Source organism: Moschus berezovskii, chromosome 20 (genome assembly GCF_049115385.1).
Source record: "Moschus berezovskii isolate FMDL1 chromosome 20, NW_MosBer_1.0, whole genome shotgun sequence".
Lineage (NCBI taxonomy): Eukaryota > Metazoa > Chordata > Mammalia > Artiodactyla > Moschidae > Moschus > Moschus berezovskii.
Genome location: NC_142479.1, coordinates 71,601,575 through 71,620,032, shown reverse-complemented (window position 1 = coordinate 71,620,032; position 18,458 = coordinate 71,601,575). Strand labels below are relative to the sequence as shown.

The 18,458-nt window shown below is 47.0% G+C and overlaps 1 protein-coding gene across 5 annotated transcripts; it reads left to right on the top strand.

Annotated features, from left to right (window-relative positions):
• The first annotated feature begins 1,228 nt into the window (after positions 1-1,228).
• On the top strand, positions 1,229-14,191 carry KCNJ2 (potassium inwardly rectifying channel subfamily J member 2). Of its 5 annotated transcripts, none has more exons than XM_055408703.2 (2): positions 1,229-1,484; positions 7,974-14,191. In XM_055408703.2, the coding sequence occupies exon 2, from the start codon at positions 8,194-8,196 to the stop codon at positions 9,475-9,477; it is 1,284 nt and encodes a 427-aa protein (XP_055264678.1). In that variant the 5' UTR covers positions 1,229-1,484; positions 7,974-8,193; the 3' UTR covers positions 9,478-14,191. The 5 variants fall into 5 exon arrangements, with proteins under 5 accessions (XP_055264678.1, XP_055264679.1, XP_055264677.1 ...); XM_055408704.2 differs by lacking the exon at positions 1,229-1,484 and adding an exon at positions 1,596-1,872; XM_055408702.2 differs by lacking the exon at positions 1,229-1,484 and adding an exon at positions 2,536-2,706.
• The last annotated feature ends 4,267 nt before the right edge of the window (positions 14,192-18,458 follow it).

The following is an 18,458-nucleotide window of genomic DNA, read 5'->3' as shown; positions in this document are numbered from 1 at the left end:
ATATCACATACTCGCTCCAAAAAAGTACATTTATCCAAGCACTAAATGGTTTGGAACACTGGAATTTTCCTAATAGGGACATAGTGAAAGGCCTCATTCATTAAAATGCACATTTATATTTTTCTTATGAGATGAAGTAGTAGAACTAATCAATGCTCTCCTGCATTTATAAAGTTTCAGTTATAAACAAAATTTAATTCTTCATGTTTCCTTATTTAGCTAAATAATTAAGGGAAACAGTCCATTCAGATTGGGGAGCTTCTTGTTAAAACAGTCAACATTTCTCTAATTTTTGGCTTCAATAAATAAGCCTTGATGCATATCATTCCATGGGAGGTGAAAGTGATGTTGTTAAGAAGGACTAGGATACACGTATTTATTTGCAATTTATTTCTCATCAGTAAATTTATACAAACAACCATAATCTGATAACTTTGCATTCATTTTTTAAAAAAGATTTTTCCTATCATATGAAGCCATCCTAACCTGTGGTGTATTCAGTTTACTTAGAGCAGCATATTAAAGTAAAACCGTTTCAATCGTAATTCCAGAGAAATGGTATCCCTTTCTGGGTGATTGGTTTTCAAAAAAAGCTTATTACCTGGAAATAAGAGTGTTGGATTTTTGTGGTTTGGAAAATCCTTAGCCATCTACAGATGCATAGATTGAATCACAATAAAGAAGAGATTCTATAAACGATACATTTCCTCTTTCCATTTAGGTTTAATGTGCTTTGAAGGATTCATCGGACCTCTCCGGTCCAATTAGGAAATGCACGAGGAAACCCGTCTCAGAGGCAGCTCATTGCAGCGCAGTGAGCCGCACCGCATCCTTTGTCCACTGGTCATGCAGACTTAGCTTGTCTGTCTCCAGGCTCTTTCAGCTTTAGGCTACAGCCTGGCTTCCTATACATCCACCCTTTGGGCACAGTTAATCCAAACGGCCTATAAATAGCACTTGGCTTCACACAGGTTTAATGAGACCTCCATGGTGGGAACCATGATTCCCACGGAGAGGGCTTTAAAAGGCAAGACAGTTGGTAGCAGGGCTCGAACCACTGTACCATCGCCACAAATGGAATGAAACAGCCAGGCGCTTGCTACCGCCTGCACAACCTGTTCCAGGCCCTTTTCATGTCAGTGTCTTGGGAAAGTGACTAGGAAGAGCGGCACTCTGGCTGAGGCAGGCTTCAGAGGGAGCCGCGGAGCCCAAGCGCACTTCACCAGCACCTCCTAGGGGCCGAACGCGCGAAGGAGGCTCGGAGGTGGGTCCCGGCGCGAACCCCGGTTCCCGGGTCGGTTTCACTCTCGCGCTCGCGCACAGCCACCCCGGCGGTACCGCCCAGAAAGACGAGCTAGCGCGTGGAAGTAGTTTGGCGTCTCTAGGAGGCCTCGGAGAGGTTTAAACTGCGCGGAGGACACGTTTGATCGCTTGAGGAAATAAACATTCACCGCACACACATACAGAGGGACGGCAAACTTGGTGTAAGGAGGATTCTTAAGTATTTTTTAAGAGCAAAGCTTCGTGATGACACCAAAATGCTCAGGCGTGCGCGGCTCCGCCGTGTACACACACACACACACACACACACAGAGTGTTCCAGGGTCCACGCCCGGCTCACACTGCGGTTGACAGCGCTCGTGAAAGGGTCTCGGTGCCCTCGCCCGGTTGCTGGGCGGGAGGGCTGGGAGGCGCCGGCGCGCGGCAGCGCTGAGCGCCCGTAGGAGTTGCCCTTGCAGAGAATTCAGGACGCTAACCGCTCTGGGTTTAGATCAGCACAGCGTGCCGGGCGCGCCGGTGGAGACCGGGATTGAGGGCGGACCGCGCGGCAGGGAACGGGCCGTTCACCCTCCCGAGCAGCCCCGGCGCTCCGTAAGTAACTCGCCCGGTAAGGATGAGGGAAGGGCCGGGCGGCCCGGCGCGCGTCGGCCCCCGGCCCGGCTCTGCGCGCCGCTCGCGGTCCCTTTCCGCGTTGCATCGGCGGCTCCTCCTCGCCCCGCCGGTTCAGCCCAGGATTCGGGGGGCGGGAAGGATCGCGGGGCAGCGGGGAGGGAGGTCGCCCCGGGAGGGAGGAAAGGGGAGAAGAAGACGCGCCCCCAGCGGACAGGCAAGCTTCCCAGGCGGCCACCGGGCGGCCGGGGCACCGGCCCTCCGCGAGCCCCTGGGGGCGCGCGCCCGGCCGCGCCGCCGCCGAGGACAGGAAGGGGCCAGCGTGGGGCTGGCCCCGGGGTGGGGAGCTCGGCCCACGGGCCGGGCTGCAATCAGGCCGCCGCCGGAGCCGGGCCGCGGGCGTCCCACCTGCTGCGGGCCGGGCGGGCGCGGCCGCCGCCTCCTCCCGGCGGCCGGGCGTGGGGGGCGCCGGGGCGGGAGCCGCGGCAGGTTCTCGCGCCGGCCGCGCGGGCCCGGCGGGCGCAGCATCCTCCCCCCGGCGCGGTCCCCGCGGGGCCGGGAGCGCGGCGATTGGCCGGCGCGGCCGGGGGCGGGGCCGGGCGGCCCGGTGCCTCGCGGACGCCTCAAAAGAGCCCAGGAAAGCGCAGAGCGCACTGGAGACCCGGCCCGCGCGCAGCCCGCCCCGGCGCCGGCCCGCTGGGTCTTGGGAATTGCTGGTTCGCTTTGGCTCCCTCGCTTGTACAAACTCCTGGATCTCACATGCCTCTGTAACCCCCCACTTCCACTCCATGTCCCATGCTCCTGCGCCAGCAACAGGTAAGGGCTGCTGTGTGTCTTCTCGCCTCGTTTGCTCTCCTTGCCTGTGGGTCCCGGGGAGAGGACTCGGGCTTCCGTCCCCGGCCCGGCCCGGCCCGGCCGCCCCAGAGGTGCCCAGCTGTCAGGCGGCCTTTAGCTCTCCCCCACGCGCCGGAGTCCCGGAGCCTGCCTATAGAGTTTGTGTGCGCACCAGAACATCCTCAGAGCTAAAAATACTGAGACATGCTTGGAACAGTTGAGCAATAGAAACATTTCTCTGCAGCATCTGTTTGCTCATAACTTCCAGTGCACCAGCTGTAGCGAGATACTCAGTTGGGAGACCCGGGCGAGGGAGCCTCTGTTCGATTCTGTCTCTCAGGAGGAAAGAAAAAGGGCAGTGGATGCGTCTAGAAAACCGGCCTCAAAGCTTGGCCAGCCTTGCGACTCAGAGCCGGTCTCGATCCTTGGCGTCTTTCCTGCCCACCCCCTCTGTCATTGCTTCAAGTGTAGCTTGAATCCCAAGCCCAGCGAGCTTCCCTCAAAGTTGCTCTGCTGGGGAAGAGAACGGGAGCTCGCGCTGGATCTGAGCCCTGAGATCGCGAAACTTGCACACCTCCCCCAAGCAGCTTGCTCTTCTTTGGAATAATCACGTTAAAACCGAAATTTGAAGACGGTGAGGTTTCAGGGAAGCACGGTGGTCGAAACGACTTGATTCTGCAAAGGATTGCATCATAACATAGAGTCATCATGACAGTTGGAAAAAAATCGAGATAGGAAGCGGGCAGTTTCTTGTCTGTGTCTGGGGTCCTGTCAGCAGGATGGTAACTAAGATGCGGCTGTGAATCCTGGGATTTCTATTAATCAAGAATTTACCTTTTAGGAAATCAGGCCTGATTTGAAAGCGTGTTTCGGGTATGCGAAGAATGCATATTGCTTTGTACCACTTGCTTTCATTCCGTTAGTAATCGGTAGGCTGTCACATTTTCTCCCACTAAAGACTGCCGTATGCCTGCTCTGTGTTACCTGTATGCTTGCTAGCTTTTTCCTGCTCACTTCCACGCCGGCTCTAAGTGTTTTATTTTTATTTGTCATGATCCAGAAAAATCCCCAGGCTGAGGAATTAAGAGACTGACTTTAAGGATGGTGGGAGGGGTCAGAGTTGGGGTCAAGGTCGTGTCACTTTGCTTTCACTTCCTCCCCCTCCCCCTTGCTGGCACTTTCTTTTTATGTTATTGCTCTCCATAGGAATATTTGTTCTGAGCTCTTGTAAACTGACCTTAAAAAAAATAGCACACGGTACTTCTGCTTCCTTCTACTTCCTTCAGACTTTCCGGCTGCCCAATCCTTGTTCGAGTCCTTGCATGACTTTTTGAGTAGCATAAAAGACCGACCACGTCTTTACCTGGACAGAAGGGAGTTTCAAGCTTTTTTTTTTTTTAGTGTTTATTTTTGTTTGCTATAGAGATGCATAGTTCAGCATATGCACTGCCAAGTGATGCTATACGCAAGTATGCAAGATGTGGGGCTTGAGTATGCAAGATGCGGGGCTCCAGGAGACCAGCGGCTGCCCCGCCTCGCCCAGCGCCCCTCCCCCTCCCCTCTGTTTACTGAGCTTCTGAGAGGTCGCTTTGCCAGCCTGGAGCTCTCGTAGCAACCGCGTGCCCAGAGCACACTCAGGCCGGTATATATGGCGTCAGCTGGGGAATAGCTGCTCTGAACACTCATTAGCAGACCTCTCGCTCAGTCCTGTTACCATCCCTGTCTCCTCTCCTTACTCAGGAACTTTCTTATCCGCTCCACACCACCACCGCAAGAGGGGACCCACTTATTCTCATTTAGCCTTCCTGGTGAGCATGTCTCTGTTCCTGGATGATCCATCCTGGGAATATCTCGGTGATGGTAAAAATGATCTGGATACATTCATTTTCCCCGTGTTATCTCCTTGGCCTCATCTCTGTCTCCAGCTCTCTCCCCTTTAACATCTACCTTGAGATGGAAGCCCTGAACTATTTTTTCCACTGCTTATGCTTAATTTGGGCTCAGCCTATAAATAGTCTTAACATGAAGAGCAGCACATGTAGCCTCTCCATTTCCCAGAAATACTTTCTTCCTCATTGGTTATGCCCTGGGTAAAAATGATTGTTTGTGTCTATTAAGTTTATTTCAGGCCTTTACATATTCTGGCTGAATATGGGGGCGTTTGCACATTGTTCATCAAATCACATGTGAATTCTCCCGAGCTGTGCCCCTCAAGAAAGGCAATCACTGGGGGTTTTCATCGGTTCTTAATCAAATGATTCTCAAGAACTTACTTAGAATGTGGCCCTAATATGAAGTTGCATGAAAGCCCTATTCCTAATTAAAGTGTTTTCCCAGATGCTCATGAATTGGTGATTTTCAGTGTGAGAAGTGCAGGCAAGGAAGTTTCCTGCTTGCCCGCAGCCACTCAGGCATGTGGGCAGGTTAATAGGAAAGACAGTCTTCAGAGCGGAATATTGAGACAGTTACCCTATCAGACTTTGGCAGCGTCTCAGCTTCTGCTGTACCATCAGCTCCACCAAAGTCTGAATAACATCTTGTATGCGCACACATACACACATGAATCTGTTTTGGAACGTATCTGCTGGAGGTGACAAAAGTTTCCATTTTGCCAGAAAAATCTTTCTTTTTTTTTCCCCCCTTTCCAGGCAGAAATGGTAAAATTTCTAAATGATGCTCTGCATATGGAACAAATTCTGTCATTAGCAATGGAAATAAGACAATAATAGTCACTCAATACAGGCTCTCTTCAAGATTCTAAATGTGGAAAGCTATTCATTGGAGGAAGCTGTTCGTGTGTGTTTTGTGGAATTCAAACGAATGTTCTGGGGTCAAGATTTTTAGAAAGTCCTAATTCAGTCTTTAGATTTCATAATCTGGAAAGAGAGCAGAAATAAGTCAGAAGAAATTTGAGACTGTCTACTCTTGGTCCGTAATGGTAACTCAGATGGAAGGATTGTTTTGAATCATGAAAAGGGAATTTCTTGGTGTCAGCTTATAAGATCCTGAAGTCAGTCAGAACTCACGGATACAAGTCTATTTAAATGAGGCCTCCCCTTCCTCCCCGCCCTTTTCTTGGAAAATGCACCTGCATTTGGTATCAGATTATTATCCCTATTTGTGTGTGTGTGTGTGTGTGTGTGTGTGTGTGTGTGTGTCTAAGGGCTTGGCAGTTTCATATGAACCAAATGAGCTGAAATTTGTTTAAAAAATACTGTGTCCAGGGTCTAGAACCCTGAGAAATCAGAGTCTTGTTTCTTTTGTCCAAGAGCAAACTTCATGGGAAGCAGACAAAACATTGAAGCAGGTGGAAGGGTAAGAAGACACAGTACCTTCTTTTTATAAAGTAATTCAAAGGCAGTTTCAAATCGGGCATCATTCAGGTGTCAAAAAGCTGCCAAAATGTAACACACATTGCAATTTTCACAGATGACTAATCTCAGGAAAAATGTGTTGGGGCACATTCTTGCATAATAACTTGGATAAAGAGGCAGAAGTGAAAAGACTGTAACAAGTCATTTTCAAACACAATACACCTTGCCTTCTTACTCAGGGGGTGCGTGAAAACAGATCAGTGACTTGCTGTCTTTGCAGCTGGTCTGGTTGCACGTGATTCTGTCAACTGCTTCACCTGAGCGCGGTTTAGGGGGAGAAAGAAAAAGTGGTGTCCTCGTCACCAGGGTGTCGACGAATCTCTGATCCTGACCATCTGCTGTTCACTGTCCCCCTTTAATCCAGGAGACAGCTTTGGTGGTTTGAAAGTCAAACATCCTTCCTATTTTTCATTTCTCTGCTGTGTTCATTTTTTAATTTATATTTGGTTGCCAAAACACCCTAGACTTTCTCCCAGCCTTTTTCAAATCCAGGAAAAATTATATCCTTTGGAGCAGACATGGAAAGTCGAAAGTCGGTAGATGATTTTTGACTACAGGGATGGGGGTGCGGGGGGTGGGAGATGAGCAGAGAGGGGAAAACTGGAAACTGCTGTTTATTTGTCCGCATTAAGTAAAGGTGAGCACCTAGCAGCGTCGCGAGTGTGAGTGAGCGGCGGGGCCTGTGGCTTACTGCTAGAGTTGTCTGTGTTTGGGAGCGCACAGACGTGGACTCCCGTGGAATGAGTCCCAGCCTTATCTCAATCCACTAAAGACCTGATCCTTGAGCACAAAGGTGCTTACTTCCTCGCCTGTCATCACACACGGCAATCCCATCTCCAGAGAATTTCAGGTCTCTCATTGCTAAGCAACAGGATCACTCTGTATCCCCCAGAGTGAGCCTGCATCTTCAAGTCAGAATCACTTGCAAGAACAGAGGTGTTATCAGGAGTTTCTGCCGCTTTCGGTGGTTGCTGTCAGCGTGTGACGTGATGGAGACCAAAAGGTCTCCAGAAACCCGTGTCCCTTTCAGATGGTTGGAAGGGCTGTCTGCTCAGTTTTGTCTGTTAAATGAACTAGTCAGTGCTTTTGGATTTCAGCCTCGTCATTGAGGGCTGCCATGTTCTTCCACAGTGCACCTGCTGCTCGATGACTATGATCATCCTGCGTTCATGCGGAATGCTCTCTGACATGTCCGAGTTCTTAAAGCTTCATGGCAAACCTGGCAGTTAGAAAAGTCTTTCTTCTGCTTAATCACCAGGGGCCCTAGCAAGCAGAGAAGGCAAATGAAGAGTATAAGAGGAGACAGGTGGATCTGTAAAGTAGAATATTCTAGATTTTTGGTCAAAAATAGGGGAACAGGAATCTGAGACTTTGGATGAGGGAAGGGATAATTAGGGATGGATGGATATGTGTGCACTGCTATATTTAAAATGGACAACCAACAAAAATCTGCTGTACAGCACAGGGGACTCTGCTCAATGATCTGTGGCAGCCTGGACCCGGGGGCGGGGGAGTCAGTTGGGAGGAGAATGGATACATGTCTGTGTATGGCTGAGTCCCTTCGCTGTCCACCTGAAACTATCACAACACACTGTCAATCAGCTATACTCAATATAAACTTTAAAAGTTAAAAAAACCACTGTCATGAACAACTGCCTCTTCTGTGTTTAGCGACTTCATGTTTTTAAGTAACATAAGAAAGTATTTTCTTTCTATTTCTTTGGGGCTACACAAAGAAATGAAAACCCCAGTAATTCAGCATAAAGGACGTTAATGTATATCTGTCTGTTTCTGGCTACGAACTGTTGCATTAGAGAGTAGAACCCTTTCCTAATGAACTTCTTTTGTAATAAAAGATCTCTCTCTTTTTTGCAGGACCTGTTCTCTGGATATCAGCTGAGTTACTAAGGTGACTCTGCATGTCAAGAGACAGACCTTGGTAGCCAGAACCTCAAGGCCCCTGGAGACCCCATCCCTCCTTCTTTTTTTGTGCACGTGGGTCCCCACTGAACATTCAAACCTGTTTCTCCAAAGGGTTTTGCAAAAACTCAGACTGTTTCCCAAAGCAGAAGCGCCGGCGTCCGCAGCAGAAGCGATGGGCAGCGTGCGCACCAACCGCTACAGCATCGTCTCTTCGGAGGAGGACGGCATGAAGCTGGCCACGCTGGCGGTGGCCAATGGCTTCGGGAACGGCAAGAGCAAAGTGCACACCCGACAGCAGTGCAGGAGCCGCTTCGTGAAGAAGGACGGACATTGCAACGTGCAGTTCATCAACGTGGGCGAGAAGGGCCAGCGCTACCTGGCCGACATATTCACCACCTGCGTGGACATCCGCTGGCGGTGGATGCTGGTCATCTTCTGCCTGGCTTTCGTGCTCTCCTGGCTCTTCTTCGGCTGTGTGTTTTGGTTGATCGCACTGCTCCACGGGGACCTGGACGCGTCCAAGGAGAGCAAAGCCTGCGTGTCCGAGGTCAACAGCTTCACGGCCGCCTTCCTTTTCTCCATTGAGACGCAGACCACCATCGGCTACGGCTTCCGCTGTGTCACGGACGAGTGCCCCGTGGCCGTTTTCATGGTGGTCTTCCAGTCCATCGTGGGCTGCATCATTGACGCCTTCATCATCGGCGCAGTGATGGCCAAGATGGCCAAGCCCAAGAAGAGAAACGAGACGCTGGTCTTCAGCCACAACGCCGTGATCGCCATGAGGGACGGCAAGCTCTGCCTCATGTGGCGGGTGGGCAACCTCCGGAAGAGCCACCTGGTGGAAGCACACGTGCGCGCGCAGCTCCTCAAGTCCAGGATCACCTCCGAGGGGGAGTACATCCCCCTGGACCAGATAGACATCAACGTGGGCTTCGACAGCGGCATTGACCGCATCTTTCTGGTGTCTCCCATCACCATCGTCCACGAGATCGACGAGGACAGTCCTCTGTACGATCTGAGCAAGCAGGACATCGACAACGCAGACTTTGAGATCGTGGTCATCCTCGAGGGCATGGTGGAGGCCACGGCCATGACCACGCAGTGCCGGAGCTCGTACCTGGCCAACGAGATCCTCTGGGGTCACCGCTACGAGCCCGTCCTCTTCGAGGAGAAACATTACTACAAGGTAGACTATTCCAGGTTCCACAAGACTTACGAAGTCCCCAACACGCCCCTGTGCAGTGCTAGGGACTTGGCGGAGAAGAAATACATCCTGTCGAACGCGAACTCGTTTTGCTATGAAAATGAGGTCGCCCTCACAAGCAAAGAGGAAGACGACAGTGAAAACGGGGTGCCCGAGAGCACAAGCACGGACACACCCCCGGGCATAGACCTGCACAACCAGGCCAGCGTGCCCCTAGAGCCCAGGCCGTTACGACGGGAGTCGGAGATATGACTCAGCCCTCCTGGGGAGTGGTCCCTCTGAAACACGGTCTGTTGGTCAAAGGCCCAGAACAGTTACGCAGACGACGGTACCAGGGACAGGTGGTTCGAGGCAAGTGACCACAAGGGACTGGGGCTAGCACGGTGGTTTTAGAGAAAGACTGTAAGCTCGAAGATGAACCTGAAGCACTAAACAGGCCTCCCCGTGACCCGAAGGCGCATAACACATTGTAGAATAAGTTATGGGGTGTTTGTGTTTGTGTTTTGTGTTTTGAACCAAACTTGAACTTGCAGGCAAGCCTTGGTTGGTGGGGTGTTTGACTTCTCCAGAATGCTTCTCTTTGGGGAACAAGAATGTTTTTAAATGGCATCACATTTTTCAATGTTTTAAAGGCAAGACTCTGCCTTAACTTTTGAAAAGCTGCTAACTACACCAACACACGTCGTATTGTTGCAGTGTAGTTTTTTTTTTTTGTTTCCTTGTGTGTAATTTAAAAAGTCAGTGTTGAACTTTGTTGAAAGCTCATGATATGCGCTTCAAAGTGGCAAGTATTTGGCTATTAGCTGCCAAACGAGAGCCTGATGTTTTGAGGCCAGTGATTTTTTTGCTAGAATTGATTCTCGTGCTCCCTCCCATGCTCTCTGTCTGTCTGGTTACATAAGGGCATTATGTAACACTAGCCAAATGGTAGCCTCCGGGTTGTTGTTAATGTTTTTTTATTTTTTATTTTTCCCTCCAAGATGTTAATGGGTTATCTCAAATTTTAAGTTAGACTACCTAAAATAAATACCAAAGATAATGCACATTTTTGCACAGTGGAGCTTACACTAAAAGGGAAAGAAAGCCCCACGGCTGCCTTGAAATCAAGAGACAAGAACTTTGAACCTCAGCAAGACCTTGAACTACCCTCTCCTTTTGCACCTTATTCAGAAAAGAGAACATCACACACACAGTTGAGTAAAGTGTGGTGCTTTTAATTGTTTGTTCTTTCATGGAATTTTCATGTCGTAGGAAGGAGACAGGGGAAAGTGAAATTCACACACACACGCACACACACACACACAAGATATAAGCAACTTTCCTTTCCTGCAAGGTGGTGCTGGCCAGGCGAATGCATACTTTGAGAGATGATGATGACCCCTTAGAATTTATTGTTTCTGGATTTTTCCATGTTTTGCACATTCCAAAATTTATCCCAGAAGATAAGACCTAGGTTGACATGAGTTGGCATCCTCCACGCTGAGCCATCCAACTTGAAAGATCAGTAGGTTTAAACCTTAGGGCTGAATTCCTCGCCTGACGGTCGGTGCATCTCTGGCTTGACTTCATTTTCTAAAAGATGCCACACCTGGCCTGTGGGCTGGTTCTTCCCATCAGACTGTTTGGACCGAGTCCTCCAGCATCTGAGAGGGTTGTGAATGCCCCAGCGAGAAGTGAGCAAGATGTGGAAGAGCCGTTTTGATGTAGCTCATCAACTTAAGTATTTAGGACGAAGGGGAACATTGCCTTTTTTTTTTTTTTTTTAATGATAGAGAGCAGGAATGAAAATGTCTCAGTATTTTAGGGTCAACAAGAGCCATAACAATCCTAACAGCATCACAAGTAAAGGAGATGATGATCTAAAAGTGTCCTTTCCCCCCGGTGGATCCACACTCGTTTTGAATCCGAGTGGATCCCTTTTGCCTGTGGAGACCTGGAGCCCATTACTTGGGGCACATTGTTTCCCATTAGCTTCTCCTGCCTGGCTGCCTGACTCGCTAGGAACATTTTGTTTGGTTTGGTTTTCCGCTCTAACTTGATGTAACGGAACTCTGTTTTGGTTTAAAGTTCCTTATCTGTGAATTCCGGGGTCACTGATTTTTTATTTTTCAACAGGAGTCTCAAAATCTGTGAATTCCGGGGTCACTGATTTTCTATTTTTCAACGGGAGTCTCAAAATCAACTCTCTTTATGGTATTATACCCTGTATGCCATTAAAAACAGCTTGTTCTAGAATCCTGTATCTTGTCAGCCCGTGTCTGGGATGGCCTCTGGGTCTTGACCAGCTGTATCTGCACGGGATGCCTGCAGTCAGGACAGTCTCTGCTCTTGTCCGCCTTTCGAGTCGGTGGGGTTGAGCCCTGTGCAGTTATTTGCGTGGAAACCAGGTTAGAGCTTCAAGCGAGGGGATGATATTTGAAGTCCAGACTTACAGGCTGATGGGGGAAGTTGTTTAGAGAGTTGGAGGAACTGGGGTGGGGTGGACACAGAATGTACAGTCTTCTGTACGTGGCGACCATCCTGCCATTGACAGGGAGAGGGTGTTGAGGGTTTCAGCTGCTGCTATTCCGATATTTTGCAAAGGAAAATAATCAAACCAAAGAGTATTCCGTGATCTGTAAATGACATGAAGATACAGTGGAGGATGGGGGTGACAAAGGCACCCTCTTGTCAGACAGTGCTGCCGCTTAAAGACTTGAGGTATTTGCAGTGGGGATGGGTGGAGCGGGCCAAGAATGAGGGAGGGAACTCTTGCAACTTCTTTCTGAAAAAGAGAAAAAACATTAAAAATTCTGGTGCACAGGTTTGTTTTTTTTTTTTTTTTTCCTCAAGAAAATTTTGCAGAAGCTATGTTTTTAAAGTGTACATTTTATAAAGTTTATCAGATATTTTCATATTTAAAGCCAAATGTAAATAGAAGTCTGTAAAGGGAAGAAAATTGCCCTAGAAAGTATAATTTCAGTGCAGCAATTTCTGAGAGCTAGTACCTATATGCTACTGGTTAGCATGGTTTTAGCAAATACTTACCAGCCGTGTAAGGTTTGTCTTGCTATGTTCTCCTGTTATTTATTTCAGCATGGACTGTTCATTTGAAAACTTTTTCTAGTTATTAGTATTTTAAGAGTTACAAGCTTTAAATGGCAATTTTTGTGTTGTTTGTTTTTCTTTTTTGTCAAGAGCCAAGACACAGTAATGCACAATGTGTTTTTTTTGCTGCATTTTACCTTCGGAGCCGTGGTCTCTCCTGACGGGGCCTCCTCACTTAGTGCACACGTGTCCTGGGGAAGCAGACGAAAGAAACTCACACTGAGTCTCTGGGGTCTGTTGCCAGATTCTTGTTGCTTCTCTGTTGCAAGCAAACCCCCACTGAATTTATTTAGGAATTATCCCCTTTTGAAGAATCTGTGCCCGTAACTGGATGGGCATTATATTTTTGGGAGGAGGTTTAGATTCCTGGTTATCCTATTTTTAAATAAAAGGTAGACAAAATGAATTCTATTTTGATTATTGAGAAAGGAATATTAATAGTTTTCTATCCCTCTAAGATTATACTTGAATCAGACATTTTAAGAATGTCACCATAACTCTGAAGTCATTTCCAAATTCCTGATTACAGTTTGTTCAGTTTGTTTTACCTTTTTTTTTTATTCTATCAATGCATTATTCTTCCCTTCCCTTTCTTCTCTGTCAACTCCCATCTCAAACCTCGATGTTTATTCAGTGCATTTTGTCCCCTGAATCTTGTTACCCTGGCAAAAAAAAACAAATGTCGGTTCATATTTGATGATAAGCCACACAGTAAAAGCAAAAAGCTTGTTCTGAGAATCAGAGTGGATGTTTTTTTCACTCTGTATCTAGTAAAGTTAAGGTTTTTTTTTTTTTTTTTTTTTTAAGTGTTGCATAGTCACTTCTAACTAGAATCCCTTTTCTAGTTATGTTGGGTTTCAAGCTCTGGGCTGCGGTGAACTGAACAACCCCAGCCTTTGACAATCCTGAGTTATTATCTTCCCGTTTCCTGTCTTTTTGTATCTGAAGTCTTCCTAATGTACTGCACAAACCATGGATTGTACATATTTTTATATATTATGTCTTATTTTATTATTTCTAAATAAAAAGTTAAAAATTGAAAACAAATCAGTGCAAGAAATTTTTGGGCTCTCCGTGTGATTCCTGTAGCATCTCAGATAGAAACCAAAGGTTCCCAAATGAGAGGACGTAAACCCGGATAGGTGGGATGAATGGGACCATAGAAACCTCCAGAACAGGCGTGGTGTGGTGGCAGGCTACCTTAATCCCAGTAGGAGGAAGTCAGGCTCGGATTCTGTTTGTGGACAGAATGCCCTAGGTGGAGAGGAGAGAGAAAGAACCGAAAAACAAGCAAACAAACGTAACAAAAACCGTTGAACAGAGGCTTAGACAAAGTCTCTGTGTAACCATAAAAGGTACTTTGTTGAGCTTAACTCTGTGCAGGGTTCAGCTTTATATTAGCTCATTTCCCCAAAACCAAATTAGGTTAGTATATTCTCGAATAATAAGTCAGAGTTGGCAAATATGTCCCATGCAAGGCCAGATAGTAAACACCTTTGGCTTTTGTGAAGCAGTTCTTTGTCTCAGCCGTGTAGCTCTGCCCCCATCCTACAAAAGCAGCCACAGATAATATGAAAAAAAGGTGCAGCTGTATTACAATAGAACTTTACTTGTAACAGGTGGTGGGCCAGACTTGGCCCATGGCCTATAATTTATTGACCTCTGTTACAGATGAAGAAACCAAGGCTGGATTTTAAAGCTAATGAATCATTGAGCTGATACTCAAATGCAGGTTTTATCTGCCTCTAAATTTCATTTACTCCACTAAGCTCTATGGTGTTTTAGAGTACATAGTTACCAAGGATATGTGGGTCTCAGAGAAAACATCAATTCCTCTGGCAGATTTTGAATAGCTTAACTGTTTTTCACCAGTGGAAACCCTGAGGAAAATCTCCGTTCTGAAATACGGGTTGCTCCTTAAAATTTTTCCTTTAATAAATACTCAATATTTTTCCTTTTAACAAATATTTTTCCTTCAATAAAGTCCTTACTGTGATTCAAAATGGTTCGAAGCTCTTTGTGAGTATTAAATAATTTAATCTCGGTGGCGTCTGCACTATTATTATCCTTATTTAATAAATGAGGCTACTGAGACTCAGCGAGGTTGAGTGTCTTGTGTGAGCACACACAGCGATGAGGAATTAGAGTTGAGATTTAAACCGAAGACATTTAGCTTGCAGCAACATGGATGGACCTAGCGATGATCACACTAGGTGAAGTCGGTCAGAAAGAGAAAGAAAATGCCATGTGATACCACCGCCATGTAGAATCTAAGATACAATGCAAACGAACTTGGCTATGAAACGGAAGCAGACTCAGACACGGGGAGCAAGACTTGTGGCTGCGGGGGCGGGGGTCGGGGGTCAGCAGGTGCAAACTGTTACCTAAAGGATGGATCAGCAGCAAGCTCCTACTGTATAACACAGGGAACTGTGTTCAGCACCCTGAGATAAACCGTAATGGAAAAGAATATATGTATATGAGGTTTGGTTGATTTATAATGTTGTGCTAATTTCTGCTGCACAGCAAAGTGATTCATTTGTACAGTTCAGTTCAGTTCAGTTGCTCAGTCGTGTCCGACTCTTTGCGACCCCATGAATCACAGCATGCCAGGCCTCCCTGTCCATCACCAACTCCCAGGGTTCACTCAAACTCATGTCCATCGAGTCGGTGATGCCATCCAACCATCTCATTCTCTGTCGTCCCCTTCTCCTCCTGCCCCCAATCCCTCCCAGCATCAGACTCTTTTCCAGTGAGTCAATTCGTTGCATGAGGTGGCCAAAGTATTGGAGTTTCAGCTTTAGCATCAGTCCTTCCAATGAACACCCAGGATGTAAATCACCTGTGCTTCAATTGAAGAACAACTGGGGCCGCTTATCTGGGCTTTCTCATCACTACTCTCTGCTTTCCGTTTGGAGGCATTCTTGGCAAGTTTCAACGTTTTGTCTCAGACCTTTCTGCTTCTCCATTGTTGTTCTCTTAGGTGGTGGAAACGCAAGCCTTTTGTCTTCATAGAGTTCTTGAACACAGGGCTCCCCACTTCCTTCATAACCCGCACCACAATTGCTCCCTCGGCTTCTGGGGAGAGGGCACAGTTCACAAAGGTAGACTAATGACAAATGTCAGCTTTGGTTGTGGGATGTGGGTAAATTTCAAACTTCAGATTAATTTCAATGAACTAGGAATTGCTGAGGCCTGTCCTAAGGTGAAACCACAAAGCCCTGTTACTAACCAAGTGGCAGGCACCTCAGCACATCACATGCTTCTGTTTTCCTGCAGCCGGGAGCCGCCAAGGTTAGGGAGAGCCTCCTGGTGGCTGGTCCTATTCAAGATGCATAATGGTGACTCCAGGCAACAAGTTCAATGCCTTATGGGTCTCACCACTACTTAAAATATATATATACATATACACACATATATATGTCTCACCACTATAGAAAAAAAAAGATACACACACACACATATATATATGCAAAAGGAAAAAGCAAGGGTGGAATTTCAGAGATTTTCTCCTTAAGGCTTCTTCTTAGTGACAGCCAAATAAGACTTCCCAACTGCAGCCTTTTTCAGTAACAGCCCCCCAGGTGATCCTCACAAAGGAGACAGTGTCTTTGTGTCCAGCAATGTCCATTTTAAAGCTTGAAACACTGCATCAATCAGATTTGGTTTCCTAAATTGAAAGAAGAAAGGGAAGAAGGAAGGACGGGAGGAAGAGAAAGAAAGAAAGGAGGAAAGAAAAAATAAAGGAAAAGAAGCCAGTTTTATGCATTTTAAATGAAGAACCAAGTCCATCATTAGCATATTTCAAGATGCCAGAGTCTTTTTTTTTTTTAATAGTTTGGATCAAGGACCTTAAGGAGCTGATGCTTTGAGCCACTATATGACTCTTGTTACACTGACTCAAAACTTCTTATGTTATTAGAAGGTGATACCTAGCAGGCATGGGTGCAGTAGAACTAGCATATTGCCTGGCTCTGGACTAGGGTGACCAGTTGTCCTGGTTTGCCTGGGATGAAGGATTCCCCCAGCATGCAATACAGGCAGTCCTAGAACTGGAAAGTCAGTCATCTGCTTTGGAAGCCAGAGGAGAAACAAGAGTTGGGAAGTGAAAAGACGGACAGTTAAGAAGCCTGTGGAAGGGAGGAGTTTGGGAAGATGAGCCAGATTTCGCACGAGCGTTACTAAACAGTAAGAATAATAATGATGAATAATTACACATAAGTGGTTCTCCTCGAGTAACTGAAATTTGTGGCCTCGAGGGCATTCATTGTTTTGGAGGAATAAGAACAGTGTGTATTATTTAACATTTCCTTTTGTGATTCAGGCTGCAAGGGGCACCTCTTCCTGGGTGGGTGTGTGTTGAAGTCTGTCCATTGAACAGACGCTGCTGCTTTGGCCTAGCGTCATTTAGGGTCTTGCTTCTCCCTGCTGCTTTGAGGAAATCAGATAATCCGTTCTACAGGTCATATAACTGAGCCACCAAAAGATGAGGCTCGAGCGTAGGATTTTTGTGCTGATGGTACTAATTTTCAGAAGTCCTTTGTTTCCAGTGTGACATGGCATTCTGAAGGGTTGACACTGTTACGTGGTTTGACTTCTAGTAACTTCTGTTCAGTTTAACCAAAAATTTATTGCAGAATTATGTTATGGTTCTGGTTACTTGAAGTGTTCAGTATGGACTTTGTCTTCAAGAGGCCATAGTTGGGAAAATGGGTGGCACTGTCACACACTTCCTCTTAAAATTGAGTTTCACATATAAAAGCTTCTGTCTAATAATCTGTGTCTGTTAGTCCTCAGTCATGTCAGTTCTCTGTGACCCCACGGACTGCAGCCCACCAGGCTCCTCTGTCCATGGAATTCTCCAGGCAAGAATACTGGAGTGGGTTACCATTTCCTCCTCCAGGGGATCTTCCCCTCCAGGGGTCCAACCTGCGTCCCTTGTGTCTCCTGTATAGGCAGACTGATTCTTTACCACTAGCGCCACTTTCTTCCTGCTAAATGACCACTCTGACCCCAGACGTGGCTTAGCTTTGGTCTGTGAAATGATCTTTGCCTTTGGGCTGGTATCTGGGTTCACTCCCATATAACCAAAAAATGAATGGAATCTCATACTGTGTCGCTTTATTTGGCTTTTGTTTGTCAACTTTTTGCTAACTTAATTCTACTTCCAAAGTCCCAGGTAAACAGCTTTTTATTTGATCCTGCAGACAGGGTGTATTTCAGTAAAATGCATCTTGCTCAGTTGCTCAGTCCTGTCGGATTCTTCGTGACTCCATGGACTGCAGCACAGCAGGTTTCCCTGTCCTTCACCATCTTCCGGAGTTTGTTCAAACTTACGTCCATTGAGTCATTGATGCCATCCAGCCATCTCATCCTCTGTTGCTCCCTTCTCCTCCTGCCCTCAATCTCTAGGAGTTGCCTTTAAAATATATAAATATTAGGCATTAGGTACTTAGACCCATAAAAATAGATCATTTACCAATAGAGATATTCCAAAGGCAAGTGTAGACCCAACCGTCACAACATTTGGCAAAAGCACGCTCAGATGGCAACCATTCATACAAAAACCAGGGAAAGCACATCCCACACGCCAGGGGTTTTCTTCGGTCCTGCAATGAGCTCTTTCTGTGGCCTGAGCTCTCCTCCCTGCCTTTCCAGGCTCAACTGAAAGTCACAGTCCACCTCAGTTGGGCACCCTCAGTCAATGAGACAGCTGAAGAAGATGCCCCAGGGTTGCCATAGAAACCAAAAGAAGCACCGGAGCACCTTCTCCTGCATACTCGTTAATTTCATCTGAGCAACTTTCTTCAGGAACCAAAAATAAAGCGTGCACAAGGCTGTAATTATATAAAAAGCTGTGTTGGATGATAAATACAGTATGTATTTTTGCCTCAGTCTATAGCTTGCTTCTATCTATTTCGAAACATTTGAACTTTTTCAGCAGGAGTCTCTGTGTAAGGTTTAATTGAAGAGAAGCACAGATTTACTAAGATAAGGCAATGAGGCTCTCTCAGGAGATTCTGCCTTGCCCTGGCTCCCACCTGACATCTCAATGTAGTCTCTTAAAACCAGGTCCACTTCCAGTGTCTGCTCGTATAAGGCCAGCTCTCTGGAACTGACCGAAATTGCTCTGCCTTCAGGCGTGC